A 23,428-nucleotide genomic window follows, 5' to 3' on the forward strand; every position below is an offset into this window, starting at 1 on the left:
TCCTTAGGGTATTAAGGCTTTGCCTTGGAGACTGTTCAAGTGCAAACACTTAAGCTTATCTGCTTTATACATTGATTTTTAGGGCTCTCACCACCCCACAGGGATTCCTTTTATGTCAGATTATTGACATAATGGATAATACTTGAGTTGAATTTTCTTTATTAGAATTGAGAATTTTTAAGCTGCTTTTTAAATTATTTTCTTAAAATTCATGATTTTTTTTAAACCAAAGTATAATCAAGAAAAATAGTATATATATTATAGTACTACATTTCAAGTGTTATATAGATTTTAGGATGTAAAAATAACTTTGTTCACTCTGGTCAGCATTATTCCAGTGACCTTGCCAATATATCTAGAGAATATATAGAGAGAAATATAGAAAGAGAGAATATACAGAGAATAGGATATATATAGAGAATAGAATATATAGAGAGAGAATGAATCTAATTGATCTTTCCAGGATCACAGGACTGTTAAATACCTGAGCTGGATCAAAGCTGGGTCTTCCAATTCTTTGTTTAAAGCTCATGAGTTATCTTAATACTTTATAATAATATGATAGAATAATAAGAGTTTACTTAGCAGGTTTGCTTTTTGAATATATATATTGCTATTTGAATATATATATTGCTATTTGAATATTGCTAAAACATGCACTTAGAAAATTTAGCCTTTCACAAATAAAAAATCTATTCCAGGAAAACATAAAATCTGGAAAAAAATAAAATTTATAGATTAAAGTTTAATTTATTATAAATAAAAGTCTTCCAGTTTAATAAAATCTAATTTGTATCTTCTATAATACAATTTAATTCATTATGTTTTAACACTATCATTAAAATTGGGGTAGACTGAGAGGTTATATAATAGTATGGCATAATAGAATCAACAAATACATTCAATTAAAAAAGCAACATTTTAAATAAAGTTTTGCTGATCAGGAAAAAAGAACAGATATCACTTATGCCCTTCCCTCCCTGCACTTGCCATCCAATCTCTTCTAGAAAAATACATGCAACTCTTGGGAGACTGGTGCCTAGCTATAGTGGGTAAAGTACTAGGGAGAAAACCAGGAGCAAGATTAGAATGCACATTTGGGGGTGGCTGGGTGGCTCAGTAGGTTAAGCTTCCGGCTTCAGCTCAGGTTATGATCTCATGGTTCACGAGTTCGAGCCCCTCATCGGGCTCTCTGTTGTCAGCATGGAGCCATCCTCGAATCCTCTATCCCTGCAACCCCCTCTCTGCCCCTCTCCCACTTGCTCTCCCTCTCTTTCGCTCTCTCTCGAAAATGAATAAACATTAAAAAATTAGGAATGCATATTTGTCAAGTGCTAGGTTCTGGGGTAGATGCTGCATCAGGAAAGCCACTTCACCTCTTTGGTATTCTATTTTATAATTTATAAAATGAAACAACTGTATGGGGATAATCTCTTTTTTTTTTTTTTTTCCAGTTCCCAAGTAACGTGTTCTGGAGGAGGTGAACGTGTTAGATAAGCTCTTTAGCTTAGTTCATGTTTTTATGTTGATAAAAACTAGTCCTACCTGGGTCCGCATAATTAATCTTCCCACTTTTATGGTATAATTTAAGGTTTAAAAAATAACTTGATGATGCCTCAGAACAGGTGGGATTATCCTTCAGAGTCTAGGCTGTTCTCGTGTTTAATATGAGTTATGATTATCCCTCAAGAGGGCAATAAAACTCTGTGGTTAAAAGGATTCATTAAAAACAACCAAAACTTCAAACAGCTTTCCCAAATATGCTTGCCAAAGAGGCTAAGCAGCCTGCTACCGCCATAGCTGGCACTGGGTTCTCCGTGGATCTAGGTGAGCTGGCCTGAGGCGTGCTGGCCCCGGGCTGGGAAGGATGCCAGTGAAACTCCAGGTGTATCAGCAGCACTGATGATTCAGGTGAAGATCATGTCTAGATAAATCAGCCTTTAAGCAGGGGTTTAGAATGGAGCACTTCAGCCGGAGGTGGAGAGATTCTGATGGAACCAAAAACAAGCACTTGCTAGAATCCTGCTTAAGAGAATTCCTTACACATTTGGTCTCATGTAGGGCTGAGTTGCGGTGTTATAATGGGCAAGCCCCACTGGAAACTTTCACTGTTAAGTGAAAGTGTGAACTGCAGGGAAATCAACTCTCAGTGACTGATTTATAAAAATATATCATCTGAAGTTAAAGTACTTCCTCTGTGGTTACTGTTTTGAAAAAATAAAGCTTCTACTTGGTTATTCATTTAGCTGGTTTTGAATATAAAAGAGTAATGCCAGTGTTTATGTGTTCCCTTTCTACTTAGGAAATGGTCCTCCCAAAAGCACATTTTATATCTCTGGACTCCAGCCTGCTTAAAGTGTTATGTTAGGTTCACAGTCTCCATTTGAGTCAGATCTCACGACCAACAATAGCCTGTTTTTTACTGTGCTTATCTCAGTGCCTTGAACACAGAATGTGCTGGGGGGGTGGGGATCTTTGAAAAAAAAAAAGAATGCATTATTAATAAGTGGTTGAGTTCAAATAAAAACTTATGGTCCTTTTTAGGATGAGATCTAATAATATAATCTTGCCCTCATTCTTTCATTGGTTTCTCTTTTGTTATAGAAATTTCAAAAGTTGACATGATCATCAAAATTATAGATGCAATCCACCTACGTTTTTCAGCCAGATCAAATATTTGGTAACAAGTAAAATCAATAAAGTTGGTAGTTTCCCCAATTATTTAACCAAATTGACTAGTCATTTATTTTTTATTAAGACTTTTCCCTACAATGAAATTACAATGTGTCTATTGTATTATTATTTATGCCTAATTTGTACCTGAGGAGTTTTTTTCTTTCAAAATCTGGGAAAACTATACAATGTGGGTCAGAAGTACGTAGGGTTTTTTTTTTTTTCAATTTCATTTTTCGTTTTCATTCTCATTAGTGCCTGATGGAAGTTGTACTGAGATACAGGCCTCAGAACTGGAGTCCAGACACCCAGAAGGTTGGTGGTTTCCATTGCCACAGATTTGGTGGTACATCCCCATGTCTGCCAAAGAAATATAAAAAATTCGGCATCGTTAAGTCACAAAGTGCAGGATATAACAGGGATGTAATGAGAGAGGAAGACAAGGAAGAGATTGTGAAATGCCTTGTCTGCTTTATTAGGAGCTTGGACTAAATTTTGGAGATAATGAGAAACCATTAAAGAATTGAAGCTGACCCAGAACTGATTGTAGAAAAATCATTGTGATAACTGTATACAGAGAGGGGAAGAGTCACAGCTGATGAGATAATCTACTTGCTTTAAGTTCGGTGGAGAGCTTCCTGCAACGAATTCCGTGTTCCCTTTTTCTGGTGCCATGTTGTTAACCATCACTGAACATCTTATTTAAAAGACAAAAGATACTTTCATTTTACCGATTTCTATAAAATTTCTCACTTACTGGAATTTTGTGAACTACTGAAAAGTATTTATGGAGCAAAATACTTATTAATATTTCTTTGAAAAACGTTTGCTAAACTTCTTTTGAGTAATTTACTTATCCCAAATATGACGCAATATAATTTAGCAGTGGCTGGTGTGTGTGCCTACAAATGTATTTTTCTTTTACTCGTCAAGATCCTTTTGTAAAAAATCGGGCTATCGCATGGAAACATATTTTTCAAATGACTTAGAATCAGTGGTATGAAGTAATATGCTAGGTTCCATGACAAGATTGAACAGAGTATGCCATTTCCTTCTCATACTTGAGGGTACTTCCTTACGCTGAGGTGACCTGGGTGGAGTAGGGAGGGGGGTCTCAGGATGTCCTGCTGATGTTTTTGTATCTAAATGTTTGCTGTAATATTGGATTTCACATTCTTCACTCCACCCTACTGCCTGTAAGCTACTATATCAATTCAATGGCAGTTTAATGACTCTCCCTATTAAGAAATTTTCCTCATTCCCTGCTGACGCCCTTCTGTTACCACCTCAGAGTCATCATCCCCATTCACCAGTTGCTTGATACATGCAGTAAATGTCATGAACATGTTATCAATCCACTGGTGAGACATTTTCCCGCCTTCTCTCTGCCTTCAAACGTATAAGGACTGAGCAAAAACTAGCAACTGTCTAATGCCAGCTAAAGTCAACAGCTGTGTATAAGGCAAATTGTACAAAATCTGACAAATAGAAAATTCAGCTGAAGCCACAAATCAAATATGACCAGAGTGCCAAGCGGAAAATCAGCAGTGATCACTAAGTGAATGACTAAGGTTGTTCAAAGGATAATCATATATGAGTTTTCAACATTTATCCATTTCACAGTTGTCTTTTTTTTGTTTTTTGTTTTTTTGTTTTTTGTTTTGCTGTTATTTTTTCTTTTAACAGATGACACACAATGTTATATCAAACAGATCCTCACACATCCACATTTGGAACTGAATCCTGAATTTAACCCGAAGATCAAAGATTATTACTCTGAAGTTCCATTTGACGTGGTAACAGTGACAATTGGAGCAGAGACTTCTAATTGTCAGTGCAAGGTGTACCTGCACGATCGGGCAGGAACAAGGTACGGCGGGATGTTGACCAGGGCTGAGTGGAGACATAATAATGGGAAGCAGATATTTGAAGCATCCTTTGAAGATTTAGAAAATCTGAAGCGTAAGATCAGTTGGAGAGATCACCAGGGTGTGAAATCCTTTACCTTTCAGGTGTCATGTGGTTAAAAAGAACACATCAGTGCTCTACTGATCTTTTAGCAATATTTGTACCTAATCTTTGTAACAATGTTGAGCAAGGGAAGATCTTGTTATGTGAAATATTAAAGAGACTCATCAAGGGTAGCTTCCTTCTACCCTAACCCAACTCCTCAAGATTTTGAATATTCAGGGATTGAATAAACATTTTCATGACAATTTATGAACATGCTAACACTAACTTTCCCAGTCTCATGGAATTTTTTTCTATTGACCCTTTTGAGAGTCACTGACTCTTTTGTTTACAATTTTGAACAGCAGGTAGAACTTTGTTACATGCCATGTCCAAGGCAAGGAAGATACTCATGTTCCCGTGCTGTAGGGAAAGAAATACACTTGGCATCCTGGGAGCTAAGAGAGTCCGGTAGCAAGAAAAGAGGATTCAAGTCAGACCAACCTGGGTTCCAGCCCTGACCCTACCGTGGGACTTTGGGCATAGAGTTGTTTTGAGTATTAAATCAGAAAATGTATGACCCTGAGAAGTGGTTAATAAATATGAGTTTCCTTCTCTGTAGTTGACAGAGGACCTGAATTGCTCTACAAGATAACTGTTGGCATACCAAAGTACTATGAAACATAATGAAAACTTTTTCATATTTTAAGTTTCTTATGAAGTTGTATAGACCTTATCTACTTTTGTATGCAAACTAGGCATGTAATGAATATTGATATATAAATTCATTTGGGCTGAATAAATGTTACTCTCTCTCTCTCTCTGTCTCTCTCCAGCTTTGCCAACTACCCTCTGGGCTTGGGAATGAACAAAATCTCAATGTTTGTGGCAGATGAGTCTCCAGCACAGGGTGAGACCCTGATCACGTACAAGCTCACCATCTACAGAGAAGATCGTCCAAGTCTGCCCTTGTTTGAGGACTTCTCAGCATGCGGGTTTGTGCAGGTAAGTGAATTCTACATTTGCACTTGGGTTGAATTGGGAGTGATCTGTTAACCCAGGTGCAAAATGCCAAGTGAAAATTGTTAGGAAAAAATGTATGCTTTTCAAATCCAAACTGGTCTCATTTTAAAAGAGAAAGGGCCCCAGCCAGGTATTTAAGATACCTTGCTGCCAGTGGTTTTCTTTCTAGTGTGGTGGCTCCTCCCTACACGTACTGTGTTCAGTGGACTCGTTGTGGTTAATATTGAAAAAAAATGTCTGAGTGCTCACACTTAGTTATAAAATTGCTTTTACATTTCCATTTTAAATTGTGCTGTGTTTCTTGGATTTGTACCTGAACCTACTCTGAAATTTTAAACTAGATTCAGTGGAGTTTATTTTAAAGAATTAGAGGAAAATTTGTGAAGCTATTTTATGGAAGGGATACCAGATGAATGACATTAAGTTTGCTTGAGTATATATATTTTTCCTGCACGTCCTCCATCTTAATCATTCCTAAAGGCCGTAGTTTCTCTTGTGAGCAGCACATACCGTTATGTAGCCCTGTTGATGTTGGAAGGTGACTTCTATCCAGAGACTTTATCTATTTTGGTGGTTCTTTCCTCTGTTTCTTCATTTTGTTAGGATTCTAGGTATAACCTACCACATTTCCTCACATCATATACCCTCACTGGAGATCCTTCCGGAGAAGTAGTAATTGATACTCTTATCAGATCTCCTAATTCACTTAGAAAGTATAATTGCAAATATGTCGTGTCTCAATGACTGACAGCCTGTTGGGTCCACTGAAGCACAGAGGATTAACAAAGGAGAGAAGTAGCTGACCTTGACTCAGTGAGTAGGATGAGTACCATGTTGCCTTAAATGTAGTGGCCAGATAAGTGTTCTCTCCCCCTCTACCCATTCTTTGTCAGAGTGTATTTTATGCTTCCGCTCATCTGGCCTGCCCACTCGTCCCCAAACATGCTTCCAAATCTAGATGGTGGTCACATATATAACCAGGTGGTACATAAATAAATAGAAAATCTAACTATGAACTTAAGATCGGTGCAATTTGTTGTATATAAAGTATATCTAAATGTATCTTGCTATACATAAATTACGTATGCTGAATGTAAGTTGTACTTCTAAGAGTGAAGCATTAGTGGGGAAGTATGTATTATCTTCCAAGACATGCATCTCTTTTCAAATATTATATTCATCAAAAATAAGTTAATTACCATGCAGCTTCCTTAGACAATGGATTATATTAGGAATTTGTTACTATGATAGGAAGAAAAATATTAGAAAATTCTTGTGGGATGTATCCTACAGATGATTGCAGAAAAGTATTTTAGTCATTTATAAGAATCCTTTCCAGAAGGTTTTAATTTAAAGTTTATGTGTGGTCCCATAGCAGTACTATATTTTATAACATGGAAAAGTGTCTAATAAGCACTAGTGTTTTTTTAGCATTCCTTTTACAAACTGTCAAACGACTAAAGAGATAATGAATGAATAATAAGGATTGATTTAGACATTTATTGAGGCATGTGTGGCCTCAGGAACTTGGAGAAGTCAATGGCAGAGGTAAGATTTTCTCACCCTAGGCTCCAGTGATAGTTCTAATCCAGAGACCTTTCCCTTATTTCTACTTTATGCTTAATCTCATTAGAGTCTTGAGCTTTCACTGCAAAATGACACCATAATGATGTTCAGAATACAAAGAGTAAGGGATACAGTTTCTGAACTCCTATTAATTCTCAGCTATTCCAGAGTTTCCAAATTAATAAACACATATACATTATGAGACTCAAGAACTTTTGTTATTCTAAATTGTTCTTTTTCTTTTTTATCAAGAACCATAGTACCTTCTCTATATTCTCGTGTTGAAGTCTAGAGTCCAAACTATTGCATATTAAATGGTAGACCATTGTGTTTGAATCCCTAAAGCTTACAGGTACCAAAAGAAAGGAAATGAGCTAAACTTCAATTATATTTTGTTGGTTAAGGGGAAAAATTACATTTCTTCTTTATATTTCAAATTAGATTTTGTCCTAATGGGTGCCATTATTAAATTTTAAACAAGCATAAGAGGTGATCTACCTTAAAATATCCAAAAAAGAGTATCCAGTTTGTGGTTAATCAAGCCTCCTAATTTCTCCTTCTAACACTCTCTCACCTTCTGGATATTGACTATTCATTTTAGCTTTTCACCAAAAGACTAACAGTGAGGAGAAGGCAAATAGAAGGCATACTAGTCAATTAAAAAATCAATCACTTTGACATTTTGGTGAATAATAAGATAATTTAATTAATTTGTTAATAGACATTTTAAATCATTTATATGATCAAATACTGTTAAATACCTGCTTGGCCATAATTAACTGCTTGAGTTTAGTGTCTATTTCTAATTATATTGCCAGTTGGAATTTGTATATGGTTGCCATAGAGGCAACTCATAGTTTAGTTATTACCAGTGAAGGAGAAAGGGCTAATTTACATAACTGATGGAAAACAACTAGATTTGGTCTGAAGTTTTTCAACCTTGCCAATATTGTGGCCAGGTAATGTTTCATTTTGGGGAGCTATCTTGAGCACGGTAGAATGTTTAGCAGCATCCCTGGCCTCTATCCATTACATTTCGGAAGCATACCCTCTCTAAGCTGTGACAACCAAAAATGTCTCCAGACATTGCCAAATGTCCCCTAGGGGACAAAATTGACCCCAGTTGAGAACCACTGATATATACCAATAACAGGCCTACTTTTCTACTTTCCACTTATAAATCTAGTAAATCTGTAGTGGATTTACTCCAAGTATGAATAGGTTAGAGGTAATCCTTCAACGTTGAATGTTGAAGACTCACTCTTATCTTTTTTCATCCTTGTATTTTTAATTATTTCTGTAGTCGGTAATACTGTGACAGCTCTTTATTCTTCTCATTAATTTGCCATCTTTCCTGCCTAATGTAATTATAATCAGAAATATGCATTCAATTATAGAAAACATGATTCTTAATGAAACATAAAAAAGTCATATAACATACCTAGACTGTTATTTCATTTTGATTTACCCATAAATAGCATAATGTTTTGCTGTTAGGAAGAAGGATTTAGAAAGTAATAAACTGTTATTATGGCTGGAATATGTCATGCTTTGGAATTAATAAAATATATTTATGTTCTAAGGAAATTAAAACACATATGGGGAAATATTTCTTTTAATATCTCTTTCCAAATCAAAAATTTTTGACATGGATAACAATACAGCATCCACAGAAATTGATTTGTATAAATGATCTATGGGCTCATACACATTTTGCCCCCAAAGTGTTGTGCCAGAATAGAGCCATAAATAAAATCTACAGAAAGGCCATAGAGCAGAAGTGTAGGAGACTACACTTCAAGGATCCATTTGTTAGAAACAGCTTTCATTTTAAAATAAATTACAATTAATAAAGGGAAAATACCAACGAAAGAAAAAATTTCAGCTTTTGAAAAGGATTTGTCCAATATTTAGCTATAGATTTAAAACTGACATTTGCTGCCTTATTGAAAAAATTAATTAGTGATCTATATGCTGAACTATTAAATGATGTGTAAATGACTCCAGTTACAGCATTTGGAAATACTTTATAATTTTCCCATCTATATTTGCACTTATTCTCGACACAAAGGTTACAAAACAGCTCATGCAATAATTGTCTAATATTTTAGCAAATACCCATAATAAAAGAATAGAAGAGCATTTATCAGTGACTACTTAAAATGCCTTTGTTCATTTCCAAAGTTGTAATACCTATTAAATACTCATTTTAGTGATTTTTAGTTACCTTGCCTACCCCAGGACACCAGAAAAAAGTGGTTCAGTTTTCCAACAATAGAGCCTGTGTTGTAGTAAAAGACTCCCAACTAGCAACTGTTTAATAATGTTTCTGCTATGCTCTTTGTTCTTACAAATATGTCATGTACTGTAGGAGATACAATAGCAGCAGAGGTAGGGACAATGCAATATTTATAGAACTTTTATTATATGCCAGACACGATGCTAAGCACTTTACCTTTTTATGTTATTTAATGTTTTCCACAACCTTAAATGCAGGTGACAATTGCCCCAGCCTTTGACAGATGGAGAACATAAGACTTTAAAACATACAGGGTACATGGGTGGCTCAGTTGGTTAAGCATCTGACTTCGGCTCAAGTCATGATCTCATGGCTTGTGAGTTCAAGCCCCACGTAGGGCTCTGTGCTGAAAGCCTGGAGCCTGCTTCAGACTCTCTCTCTCTCTCTCTCTCTCTCTGCCCCTCCCCTACTCACGCTCTGTCTCTCAAAAATAAACATTAAAAAAAAGTTTAAACAAATAAATAAAACATATGTAATTAGTAGCAAAGGTGGTGTTTGAATACAGGTCTGACAGACTTCAAACTGATCCCCTTAATCATTACTCTGGAATGTAGAATCTGAAACTTTTATTATACTTATAATCTAATTAACCTCTTTAGGAAACTCATTCGGCCAGAATGTAACCTGTTAAAATTTAGTTAGCTAAAATTTGTTTTCATGGTTATGTACAATGATAATTTTTATGATGTTCTAGAATCACTGCAAAATTCTGAGGTCTTCATAATCTCTATTTTGATGAGAAATGTTATGGAATCAGAATCTTCCCTTCCATAGAGTATCTATTGGAAACATTTTAGAGCTAACACCTAATATTTTACCAGACACCATATATATCCTAGTATCAGTATCAGTCTATCTTTATTGGTCCCAGTATTTAAATCAGGTCTAATATTTTACATATTGGAATTAGTCAGACTCCTATTATTTCTACTAATTGCTAAAATGCTTTCCAATTCATAGGCTTTTATATACATATATATATATATATATATATATATATATATATATATATGTGTGTGTGTGTGTGTGTGTGTATGTATAATGCTTGATTACACATTAAAGCAGTTAACAGTTAATCATTTTTACTATTTGACACAACTCACTATTTTATTGTTTCTATTTAAAACATCCACAATACATTTTTGCAGCACTTAAAAAGCCCTTTGTCCACATAAACTTTATCCTAGTGAGAAGAATGTATTGTGGAGCTGACAATTTGACAATACTTCAATGATACATTCACCAGTGTGAAAGGACCTTACTTTCATACTCTTACTTACACAAACCTCACACAAACAGATAAGATTCTATAAGTGATTTTTATTATCTACCTCACCCCACTCCTTCTAAGAGAAAAATTAAGTCTTAGGCTATTTTATATTTTTATATTCATTTATAAAGTTATGTATTTATTTATATTTATATTAATTAATTTATATATTTACATTTAATTGTAAGGGTTTTCTATTTTGGCGATATGTCTCAAAGGTATTAAGAACAGGCCCTTCAAGGGTCAGTTTCCACCTTCAGTGATTTGTCATGATAGCTCTCTGCCTTATTTAATGAATGAAAATTAATAGGTTCCTGAATCCGTGAATAAATACTACATTTAGTACTCACACATGTAGAAGAAAATGTCTTCATTGTAAATGTCAGAGTTTTCTCTTGTGCTATGAACAGGATGAAAGTCCATTTTGTCCATCAAAATTATTTTATAGAGCAAATTTTGCATCTTAGCAAATTATGTCAGGCCATTTTCCTAACCTAGTGGTTAAAAGCCATAGGGGCACCTGGCTGGCTCAGTCAGTAGAGCATGTGACTCTTGATCTCAGGGTCATGAGTTCAAGCCCTGTGCTGAGCATGGAGCCTACTTTAAAAAAATCATAAGTTAAAAGCCATGGACCCCAAGGCTTATGACCATAATTGCTATCAGGGAAGCCTGGGTTTCAGTCCCACCTCTGCTTCTAACTAGCCTAATTTGCTGTATCTCCTAATGCAAAGCATATAAGCTCTCTAAACCTCAGTGTCCTTATTTTTAAGAATAAAACTAGTAACGGAACCTATCTTATAGAATAGTTCAAAGTATTCAACTAGATGACAAATGCAAAGTTTTATCACAAGCCTCGTACATGATTAAGTACTCAGTCAGCATTGAATTAGCATCTTCATCATGATCGTGACTAGCATCATCATCATCATGAAAACTCTTTTTGTTCAGAAGCACCTCTAGGACTTACCTGCAGTTATATAGAGAAGGAGAAGAAGAAGAAAGAGAATAGCGAAAGAAGTAGAAGCCAATAATAGCAAGGATGCTGGAATTTGAAAGGAATCAGGACAGGAAGAACTGTTTGGGAAGTAGAAAGGAGAATGAGTTACCTGGGCCGATCCACACAGTTGTATTCCAGACGTTCATGAGTCCTAGGCACCTTTGCCTTCATGGACCCCTTCTTTCATGAAAAAAATACTTAAAATTATATTTTTCAACTGTGTTGGTATACTCACATGAATACATACATGCACACTTTGAAGAGTTGTTTTTTCTTCTAATTAGACAGGATATTAAAATATTTTCTTGGGCTCCTAAAATTAGCACTATGTGCTGTAGGCTTGGTTCCCATTATGCATAATAGAGAAGTTGGCCCCACTTTCCTTCTTCACTCTAAAAGATGTATAGCAGAGGCATCCATAGCCTTATCAATGACCCGGGCTGTAGGCATTCTTTCAAGTTAAATGCTCTTGACTTAAACTTAGCCCTTTGCAGGTGTTTTAGGTTCTGTGCAGGGACTGAGAACACCTTTACCAGGATTCTTCAAGAGCCTATGTAGCAGCAAGGGGAGCGAAATGTTATTTCTATGAGCCGTTCGCACACACCCAGACATTTTTACTGCAGTAGCCCCCTCAGTGGCCAGTAAGCATTCACATACATCCTAGGCTTGGGAGTTTTTATTTAGCATTCAGCTTTTTTAAAAAGCAAGTGAAGATGGAGAGGGCTGTGTTCTTTAGTTCATGATCTGTTTGAGTGCTTATATAAATTATCTTTCTGAGTTGGTGAAAAAGAGCTATGTTAAACACTCACCTCATGAGTTAATATAACTTATGGTCAGATAAATTACCACTTAAATAAAAACTTTTGCTCAGCACATCTGTTCTCCATGTTTCATTCTCCAAGTCACATCTGCTTCCTTTGCAAGAAGAAACAAACTTCTACTGTCATTAGTGCAGCCGCACCAATACAGTGTGGAAGAGAATGAGTTCTTGGCTTCAGCATCCAGAAGTTTCTCTGAGTACAATCTTCTGTATATGTACACTCATTTTTGTTTGAAGTTAACGAATTAGTCTTCTGATTTCAAAACCTCACAGGGAAACAGAAAAGAACGCTGGCAGGTCTTTAAATAAAATATTCTGTAAGAGTAACCAGATTTCAAATGTGACATTTGAAACTTTGAAGGAAGCTGTGGCTAAAAGCGAAGCAGATAAATGGGGTTTCTTTTTTGATAACTCCGAATCCTAATACCCACTTCTTTGTGGGCTTTCATTGCTCCAAAGGGCCCCTTGAGCTTTTATCTGTTTCTCCATTTCTTCCCCATTTCTGAAGTCCAAACTAACTCTAGCAAAGGTACACAGCAAGATAGTGAGGATGGTGGCAAGAGAGGGGAGAGAGCTTGGGTCCTGGATTAGGCATTTAATAGGTTCTTCTGTCCCTACCAAACCAAGCCTGGAATATGACTTACATTAAAAAAAAAAACAAAATTGGCCCCATCAAACAACAGAGTTTGGCTACGTACAAGACAACTTAAGGGCACCAGGGTGGCTCAGTCGGCTAAGCGTCTGACTCTTGATTTCGGCTCGGGTCATGATCTCAGGGTCGTCGTGGGATGGGGCCTGTGTTGGGCTCCACTCTGGGCATGGATCCTGCTTGAGATTCTCTTTCTCCCTCTTCTTCTCTCAGAAAGTGGTTATAAGTTGTAGGTAATGGTGGTCCTGGAAACATGGGGAAAACTAATAATATGTCACTTGGACTCTTTATACTGTCCTAATTAGTCAAAGCCATTGATGTGCTTTCTCTCATCAAGCTATAACAAATTGTTTTTTGTTCAAAGAAAGGTTGGCCCAAAGGCTTAATTAGGTAATGCAAACAAAATTTCTACATGCGTCTGACCAACTGTAACATTTCCTTCAGTAGGTATGTGTTGTAGGAACAAGAATGAGGGATGGGGTATTCCTTGCAGACAGTTTCACCGATTGCAGAACTACAAGTTAGTTTGACATATGTTCCCTGAAGGCAGAATTAGGACACTCTACAGCCTGACATATTTAACTTCTTTGGAAAATGATGCTAATTTGTCTTTTTTTTTCCTTTTTCATCCACATCCTTTTTTTAGGCAGGACTAATGAGTTTAAAACATTGAACATGACCTCATTCTTCAAAGCAGACCAGGTCTCTCCACCCCAGTGGCCCCCCATCTCTTTAGGATCTCATTCTTCAGCAATGTGGGGCAGACTTTCACTGACATTCCTGGGTTTTTACCTCGTCCAACCACCCCCTCCCCTGACCCAAATGCTTGAGAATGATTTTTCCAGACCTCATAGGTTATTTTAAAGTTAAATTACTGATAAAGTTAAAGGACCCAGATTTCAAAGGTTTAAGAAACACCAAGGTAGGGAAAATTTTTCTTTGAAGTGGAGTAACTTCTCTTAAATACTTTGATCAAAATATTATTTGTGCTGTCTGAATTTGATTCACAGCTCACCACTTACGTGTTGGAGAACTTGGACCAGTTTCTCATCTGTCAGGTAGGGATATAATACTACTGATCCCATAGAGTGGTTTTAAGGAAAAACTGAGTTAATATAATTAGAATTTGGAATAATGCTGGTGCTACAGACAGAGCTCAATATACAAGTTTGCCAAACACAAATAGACAAATAAAATGTCTTCAGGTTGGTATAAGAGGAAAGTTTAAAATAGGCTTTTTAAAAAACTGAGGTCTAATAAACTGAATTGGAGATTTTTAAATTCCTTATATTTAAGTTTAGATTTAATAAGATATAAAAACATGAAGGGCTTTGCAGAGCAACCACCTGTGCTAAATTATACAATAAATTTTATGATAAATATAATAAAATGAAACTTCCAGAATTCAATGTAAAATTTGTCCTGAATGTGTTTTAAAATTGATAGTTGCACAACTAATTTTGTATGCCATCATATTGGCAGTCTCATAGACCGAGAACTAGAGAGTTACTTCACAAAAAGAGGAGAAGTATTTCTTTGCCAAATGCTGGGACATCCTTCACAGATATTATCTGGTGGATTACTTTAAAGGTGAGAAGATCAGTGTTCCTGCGCCATTTTTTATGATGAGCAGCCAAGGACAAAGATGTAGGATACCTAAATGTCATCAGACGGAAGGTATAACTCTGATGTGATTTAATTTTTTAGTGTGTATAATTTTTTTTAAAAAGCACTGTCACTTTTGAAAGCCATCACTTCCAATGACAATAAACGTATTCACACCTGATAATAATCTAAATGAGAAAATATGTCCCATCATGTAAATTCACATCATAATTTCAACCCAAACTGCGAAACTCTCCCTGACTTGTTTAAAATCAGAGTTTGCTCCAAATGCTAATACATCTTCACAGATGAGAGATTTGTCACTTTTGAGATTATTTAAAATGCGTAGTATCTAACATTTTTTTAGGCCTCACTGTGTGCCAGGTCCTATTCTAATTGCTTTACATTCGTTAGCTCTGTTCTCAGCACAATGTAAAACACTGACAAGACAGATACTTTGATAATGCCCGATGATTTCACAGATGGAGAGATGCCCACAGGCACAATTACAAGTAGCAGAGCCCGTTTTGGAACCCAGGCAGCCTGGTCCCAGAGCTTTGCAACCTACGAGCAATGGGTTTTGCTACTCATAAGCTCTGCTGTTAGCCTCTATATTCCAGTCCAAAACTAGATTGCTGAAATAAGTATATGGTTTCCAAAAGACTTTGGCCTCAAAAGTTAATTTGTAGGTTATTGTTTAGAACTCGTCATTTTTTTTTCTTTAGAAGCAAATTTACAAGTGAGGCTAGGTTACAGGGGACCTCCAAAAATTCTCTTAATGTATGATATTTAATACAGCGAGAAGGGTCCTGAGGACAGGGACAATTATGCTGGATTTTGTGTGGATGAAGGGCTCCATGGCCCAGGCCATTAATGGGGAAGATTCTAGTAGAGGAGAATATGAGTAGCTGGTCTGTCTCTAGCGGAAGGATGGACCAATAGCTCTGTGGGCAGCAGGTATATTCATTTTAAGGTTATTCGTGAATCTTGCATTTCAACGTTGCGCTAAACTTCAGAGTTGGGGAGATCTTAAATATCCAACCCCTCATCCTGCATAAGAATAAACTTCAGGGGCGCCTGGGTGGCTTGGTTGGTTAAGCGTCCGACTTCAGCTCAGGTCACGATCTCGCGGTCGGTGGGTTCGAGCCCCGCGTCGGGCTCTGTGCTGACAGCTCAGAGCCTAGAGCCTGTTTCAGATTCTGTGTCTCCCTCTCTCTGTGACCCTCCCCCGTTCATGCTCTGTCTCTCTCTGTCTCAAAAATAAATAAACGTTAAAAAAAAATTTTTTTAATTAAAAAAAAAAGAATAAACTTCAATAACTTGCCAACATCCATCCTTAATAATTTACCAAGTTTCATTGCCAGGGAGTGGCAGAGTAAGGATGAAAACCTATGGGCTGGTTATCAAACCTTCTGGCAGTTAGTCGTTGTACCTCATGTAAAAGAATTATTGGAATCCAGACCTAGACATGTTTCCCGAGTTGTTGAGCCAGCTCCATATCCTTAAGTCTCCAATGCAAAATTTCTCTTCCTACATGTATTAAATGAACCATCAATTGCAAATTTGCTGACCACTCTGCTTGACTAAAGAGATCTCTATTTCTTCTTCAGAATATGTAGACAGTTATTCCATACCCCTATTTGTTAAGTCTTAGTAGCATCCTCTTCATGTAACAAAATATAAAAACTGTAAGTAAAAAAGTTTTTATTAAAAAAGACATTATATTTAGAGGTAGTTATAAATTGTCATTTAAAAAACAATCCTTTTTGAGTGATGTCTCCAAAGATGGGACTTACTTTGGTAATCTGCAGATCTTCAATAGCCAATCAACATATACATTTGTCTACGTCAGTGCTGGCACTGAATGAAAAAAATGATTCATGCAAAGCCCCCAAAATAGCATGCACTGCCTAGGACTCTCTGGCATCCTCTTTCCCATGCTAAGTCCATCTGTGATCACGCTAACCCCTCGGCCTGGCCCACAGCCCTCCTTGCCAACTGGCCACATGCTGCTGATGAACAGCCTCTCACCCCTTTCATAACCAGAGCACAAATATTAGATGAATTTCCTTTGAACCTGGCTTCCTCTTGGCTCTTAATATAGTCTGGCTCTTTACAAGAAACACTCTGGGTTCTGGGAGCCACAGATTCCCTTACTAATCACTATTTTTTTTCTGGATAAGCAAATACCAAAAGAATTCTTACACATCTCCAAGGTATTTGATACGTGTATCATGATTGGAAACGGTGTCCCATTTCTTAAACATTTAATTAGAATCTGTCACTGCAATATGTGCAATATTAGCTATCTAGCCCTTAGAAGGAGTACTAAGGTTTCTCCGTATAACAATAATAATATTGATAATAATAAACCACAGTCATTTTTATTCGATGCTTTTTCTGAGAATCTATTTCCTCAGTCACCTTCATGTGTAACTGACCAGACAATAGCCAATCCATATTTAACTCAACTTAATGAAATAATATGCATTCCATGTTAAGAGGAAGCGTCTGAAAGATTATATTCTTTTTAACACCATTATCCAGTAAGAACACTTTTAACCATAATAATAATAATTTCCAGCTGTCCCAAATCCTAAAAGTAAAGCACCAACCCCCCAAATATATTTTGTTATTGAGACATGTGTAAACAATTATGAATATCTAAACCATACTGGCTCTGATTTTCAGACTCTCCAAAACTGTAGGGGGGAAAAATGCTTCTAATAAGTATGTTGATAGACATATCCTACTTCAAAAGTTGCTTTTGCAGATGCACAGAATAAAGATTTCACTTTTTATTGGGTATAATAACAAATGCTATAAAGTTTAAATTTCACATTGAAAATAGAGGAAAAGACATTGCTGCAATTCATCTTTCTAATTTGTAAAAGATTCTTCAAAACTGCCCCAAAGATCCAAGAGTAGAGAGTGATGATCTCTTTTCAGCGAGATCCCGCTTCTTGAGAGATCAGAGAGGCCTCTGACTTGATCAAAAGTTTGTGTGTGTTTTTCACTTTTTGTTTTGTTGTATTTTGCTTTTTCAAAAACAAAGTACATGGATTCATTATGCCAAGGAAACATCTGAAGTAACATCCATGTTTAAATCTTAAAATGTTTAAGCTTAAATATATTTTTACATAAAACTACTTCTTATTTTTATTTTTTACCAGAAGAAGCACTCACAGCATCATTCAAATCCTTTATTTATTTATTTATTTATTTATTTATTTATTTATTTTCATTTGAGAGGGTGGGAAGGGAAAGAGAGAGAGAGAGAGAGTGAGAGAGAGTGAATCTTAAGCAGGCTCCATGCTCAACCCCACGATCCTGGGAGGCAAAATCAAGAGTCTGGCGCTCAACCAACTGAGCCACCCAAGCACCCCAAATCCTATTTTAAATAGAGTGGATTCCTCTACCCATTGGCACAGTATTGTTCAAAATAGTGAAATCATTGTGGATATATTTATTATGACACTATAGTTGTCCTGGGGCTTACTCTCTGTCTCTCTGCTACCTCTTTGCCTCTCTCTCTCTCTCTCTCTCTCTCACACACACACACGCACACACACACACACACACACACACACACACACACACATGCACACACAGTTTCTCCAGGCCAAAACGTAGATCTTTGATCACTTCTCTTAGCACAATGCCTAGAAGATTCTTAATTAATATTTACAAAATTAAGTGACACTTCCAAGCTAGATACAAAATTAAATATATGTTCTATTTTTAAAGCTATTATGCTCTAGATCATATGAATAAGACTCTTTCAAAAATGTTAAAAAGCCTCGTTACATTGGCAGCATCATTGTATAATGATGGCATCATTCCTGTCCTGAAGTTTACCAAATAATTCAGTATCTAAATTCTTCATGTTTTAGTAGAAAGAAAGCCTCCTTGTTAGCCTCAGACTTTCACAAACTCAGCAGCAAGAGAGGTATGAGGGCATTGAGAGAGAAGAGCTGGCCTTTGGAGCTTGTATTCCTTGTGAGGAAAGGCTACCTCCTTCCCTCTGCTCCCAAGGGGTGAAGGAAGAGGAGTCCCCAGTTTCTCCTCTCTGAGATAATCACCTGTGACATTTGGACATGACTTTAAGAAGGAGAGAAAGATGCTTGATTACCTGTTTGGATGTCTGCTTAGTTTGCAGGGCTTGTAGAATGGCCTTCTACTACCAGAGAGGGAGAAAATCTCTCTGAGATACTGCCATTGGTGAAGGCCACAGCCTCTAGAATCCAAGCAATAAAATGTCGAAGAAACTAGGTTCAGAAGGCCTAGTAGGGACCCAGCATGGGGCAAAAAATGTTCCTGAGACTATAAGTATGTCAGGATACACTGGAAAAGGTAGCTGAGACCCTCGAGTCTCCAGACAGCTGCTTCATCATCAGGGCTTATTTGAGGAGACCCCCATCTACATCAAAGGTAAACAATGAGCTAGATCAACAGTGATGACCACTGAAAAGGAGATCTCTTTTCCCCTCTCCTTCGTCCTATCACAAATCAAGAGGCGTGAGTTTAGGGAGACTGTGAGAGAGTAGGGCCCACCCACTACCTCCAACCTTCCAATATTAGGTTTCTATTGCTGTATGATGAATTAGCACAGATTTAGCAGCTTAAAACAATACCCATTAGCTAGTTTACAGTTTGGTAGTTCAGAATGCCAGGGAGAGTATGACTTGGTTCTCTGCACAGGGGCTCAAAGCTGAAATCAAGGGATTGGTCAGGCTGAATTTCTATCTGGGGGCTCTGGGGAAGCATAGGTTTCCAAGCTCATTCAGACTGTCACAGAATGCAGTTCCTTGTGGCTGTAGGACTGATGTTTCCATTTCCTTGCTAAGGGTCAGCCAAGGGCTGCTCTCTGCCCCCAGAGGCTGCACACATTCCTTGCCATGTGGTTCCTTCTGTCTCCTGATCCAGCAATGGAAGAATCTCCCACACCTTGAATCACTCTCAGGTTTTGTCTCTCTGTCTTTCCTAGACCTGCATTTAATTTCCCTAATTTAAGGTCAACTGATTTTGGACATTAATGACATCTGCAAAATCCCTCCATAGTAACACCTAGAGTAGTGTTTGTTTAACATTTTTTTAAAACATTTTTAATGTTTATTTTTGAGAGAGAGACAGAGCGTGAGTGGAGGAGGGGCAGAGAGAGAGGAGACACAGAATCTGAAGCAGCTCCAGGCTCTAAGCTGTCAGCACAGAGCCCGAATCTGGGCTTGAACTCACGAACCATGAGATCATGACCTGAGCCAAAGTGGGATGCTTAACCGACTGAGCCACCCGGGTGCCCCTAGAGTAGTGTTTGAATAAGTAGAGGAAATGTATATACGCCAGAGGATGGGAATTGTAAGAGCAATCTTAGAATTAAATCTATCACTCTCTCTACACGTCATAAACTGTAGAGGCTACAAATCACTTTCCTGCGGAAAGCTGTGGATCCAATATGAAATTAAAATTTTAGTGAATAAACCCAAGTCTTTATAATGAAAATGAGACTTTTTATAACTGGCAATAACTAAAGTGTAATGATATAGGGCTTTAATATCATTAAGGGAGTCAGGCCCATTAAGAAAAAGGGTAGTTCAGTCAATGGAGTGTGAGAGTAGTAGTTAATGCAAAAAATAAAATTACTACTTATTTGTAACTTCCAAGTTGAGGCTCTTCAATCAGAGCTATTATGCGTGATTGGAATAAGCTCGTGCCATAGAGTGGTCTATCATAATAAATGCCCATATGCCACATACTGTTCTTGGCACATCTTATCACTTAATGTACATGATAACCATAAATAATAGACACTATCATCACAGCAAACAGGGGAGGACCTGGGACTTAAATTCATGTCTATCTGGTTTTAAAGCTCATGGTATTAATTCTTATGCAATAAGCCACTCTTAAACTACTAAGTTACTTTTACCCCAGATGACAAATGAGGAAACCTGCTTAACCATAAAGTAAAATGCCTGTTATCAGAGCTTTGGGTATCTTTCATAATCAAATCATGTTCTGCCCCCCAATAAATTCCAGTAAGCCTAATATGCAGAGTATGATTAGGATTCCAAGTGTCTGTTAGTTCTTTTTCCAAGATTAGCAGTTTCACTGCATTTTGTTTACATTCCTTTGTTTGCTTTTTACTTAAATGAAATAATTTCAGAGACCTGGGACAGACCTCACTGACCACTTATTTGGGTTGCAAACACAAATCCTTCCAGAGGTGGGTAAAATATCTGATAGAATTAGGCCAAAAGTGAGGCAATAGGAAGTGGCATGGACTGTGGCAAATGGAAGACATATGCCTTGTTAAAAGTGAGGAGTAGCCGTGCAGCTCAAGATGATTGTTGCCTTTTTGGAATTCTGGCTTAGTAGCGTCAGATCTTCTGAGTCTTCAAAAGCCATCAAATGTATGGATTTTAATGGGATACCTCCCAAATTTTATATACTGGTAATAATTTTTAAAAAGGAACCAACCTTCTGTCAGCCAAACAAATAAATAAAATTTTTGTGATCAGATTCAACTCACAGTCCATTAGTTTGTGTGTATTGTGATGTCACCCAATTCAGTCATATTATAAACGATAAACTTAATTGGTGAGGGAGGTCGGAAGGATGAAAGCTGAGAAGAAAGGTTAAATGGTTAGAACAATTTGTATTACTTGTGTTAAAAACCCAACTTGATGTGGATTTTAAAATAAAGGGGATTTGCTAGCTGGTGTAACTGAAAAATTGAGATTTTTTTTTGGCTTTAGTTGGAGTTTGATTTAGTACTTAAATGATGTCCTTTGTTTCCTCTCCATCTCACTGCTGTGCATTCTAGTTGTTGCTTTTCTCTCAGACTCCACCTGGGAGCCTTTGGGCAGTGTGGGTCCTCTTCCATGTCTGCACTTGGCTATGGCCATACTAGACTTTATATCCTCAGATCACATTCCTAGGAGTTCTTGAAAAATCTGCACAAATCTCATCTCTGATCAGATTTTCTGCCCTATTATTTACTTTTTATTGAATTAAGCCAGTCTATCTCTACAGCTGGTAAGAGGTCAATCTTCCAAAGCTCATAGCTAGCTATGGACAAGAATCAATCACCAAAAGAAATTAGGAATAGTCTTTCCAGAGAAGATGGATGCTAGGAAGCAAAGAACAGATTCCAAATAAGGTTCATCTTCTTCTGTGAATACTTCTTCCAGGTCCTAGGACTTTAAATCTAAGATGGCTACGAAATGCCTACCTCCAGTCTGAATCCTCATCATGGATTCCATCCACTTCTCTAGTTATATATGAACCACTTTTACTTAGATAATTCTCTGTCACATTCAACATATTTAATGTCAAATTCATTATTTCTTCCCCCCTCGCAACTTCCTACAATCTTCCATCCATTAGTCAAGGATCTTGAGTGCAAGAAATTGAAATCAACTCTGGCTAACCTAAGCAGGAAATGGACTTACTCAAAACATATCTGGTAACTTACAGAATTGAGCTATTGAGGGAAGACTAAAGAACCAGAAAATAGGAATCAAAGGAAGTTGAAGAAGCCACAGACAATATCACACCATGAGAAACATCTGGTCTGGATGCCACTCCTGGCCCCATTCCTCCTGCTGCCTCTGGACACACTCTCTGTTCCAGATACTCCCTCTTCCAGAAGCTACAGGCTGCTGCTTCTGCCACTGCTTCCTTCCAATAAATGAATTCAAAACTGTCCCTTCTTATTTATATCATTTGCTCCAAAATCAAAGTCTTGGGGTGGGATACGCAGTTGGACAATTTAGGTCATATGTCCATGTTCAGTTTGTCAAATAGATGGAACAGGAGTATCTGCTTTTCATTGTAGAAGATTCCCGATAATCAAGAAAACATTGAGTAATAAGTGGTGAAAAAAATGACAAATGTCTCCAATTCTTGTATTTTATTGAACCTCACAATAGGAAGACAGCTACCAATTCAATATAAGTGTGTTCTACCTATAACTCTCCAAAGACAAAATTAAAATGGCCCCCTCCAAAGGCAATACATTTCCCTTTAAAGTGTCCAAAGCATAGACCCATTGACCACTTGGTGGCAAAATTAAAGAAAGAACTCAGGCACCACAAGCTTGGGTGCCTGATACCCTCTCCCATTTTTCCAGGGCTCACTGCCCTTGCTACCCTCAGCCACCTTCACTTCACTTTCACTCCTCCCCTGTCACTACTTTTCTTTACACTAGTGATTCTCAAACTTGAATGTATGTTGAAATGTCCTGGAAGCCTTGTGAAAGCACAGGTTGCTGGCTCCAGCCCCTTGCTGACTCAGGAGGACCGGAGGTGGGCCGGGAATTTGCATGTCTAACCAGTTTCCTGGTGATGCGAATCCCCCGCTTCTGGTCTGCACTTTGAGAACCATCACTTGTTACCATCCCTGAGTTTATGCCTTTTCTTTCTCAGTAGTATCTGCTTTGAGGATTATGTAGCCCAGGTGCACACTTTCCAACACAGTTCTGTAGTCCATGCATTTGCATGATAGGAAAGCTTGTTTCTTTACTTTTCAAAAAACTCTATTGCTGTGTGAGAAAAAAACAGATTTCTAGGTAATGT

The 23,428-nt window shown here is 37.3% G+C and overlaps 1 protein-coding gene across 4 annotated transcripts in view; it reads left to right on the plus strand.

The window, feature by feature from the left end:
- Positions 1-23,428, plus strand: part of CPED1 (cadherin like and PC-esterase domain containing 1) — a 266,420-nt gene that overhangs the window by 137,123 nt on the left and 105,869 nt on the right. For 3 of the 4 annotated variants that reach the window (XM_042923099.1, XM_042923101.1, XM_042923102.1), the window contains 3 exons: positions 2,929-2,988; positions 4,360-4,543; positions 5,460-5,628. In XM_042923099.1, the coding sequence (XP_042779033.1) occupies positions 2,929-2,988; positions 4,360-4,543; positions 5,460-5,628 (413 nt within the window). The remainder of the gene's footprint in view (positions 1-2,928; positions 2,989-4,359; positions 4,544-5,459; positions 5,629-23,428) is intronic. The other variant, XM_042923100.1, reaches the window with a different exon arrangement.

Source organism: Panthera leo, chromosome A2 (assembly GCF_018350215.1).
Source record: "Panthera leo isolate Ple1 chromosome A2, P.leo_Ple1_pat1.1, whole genome shotgun sequence".
NCBI lineage: Eukaryota > Metazoa > Chordata > Mammalia > Carnivora > Felidae > Panthera > Panthera leo.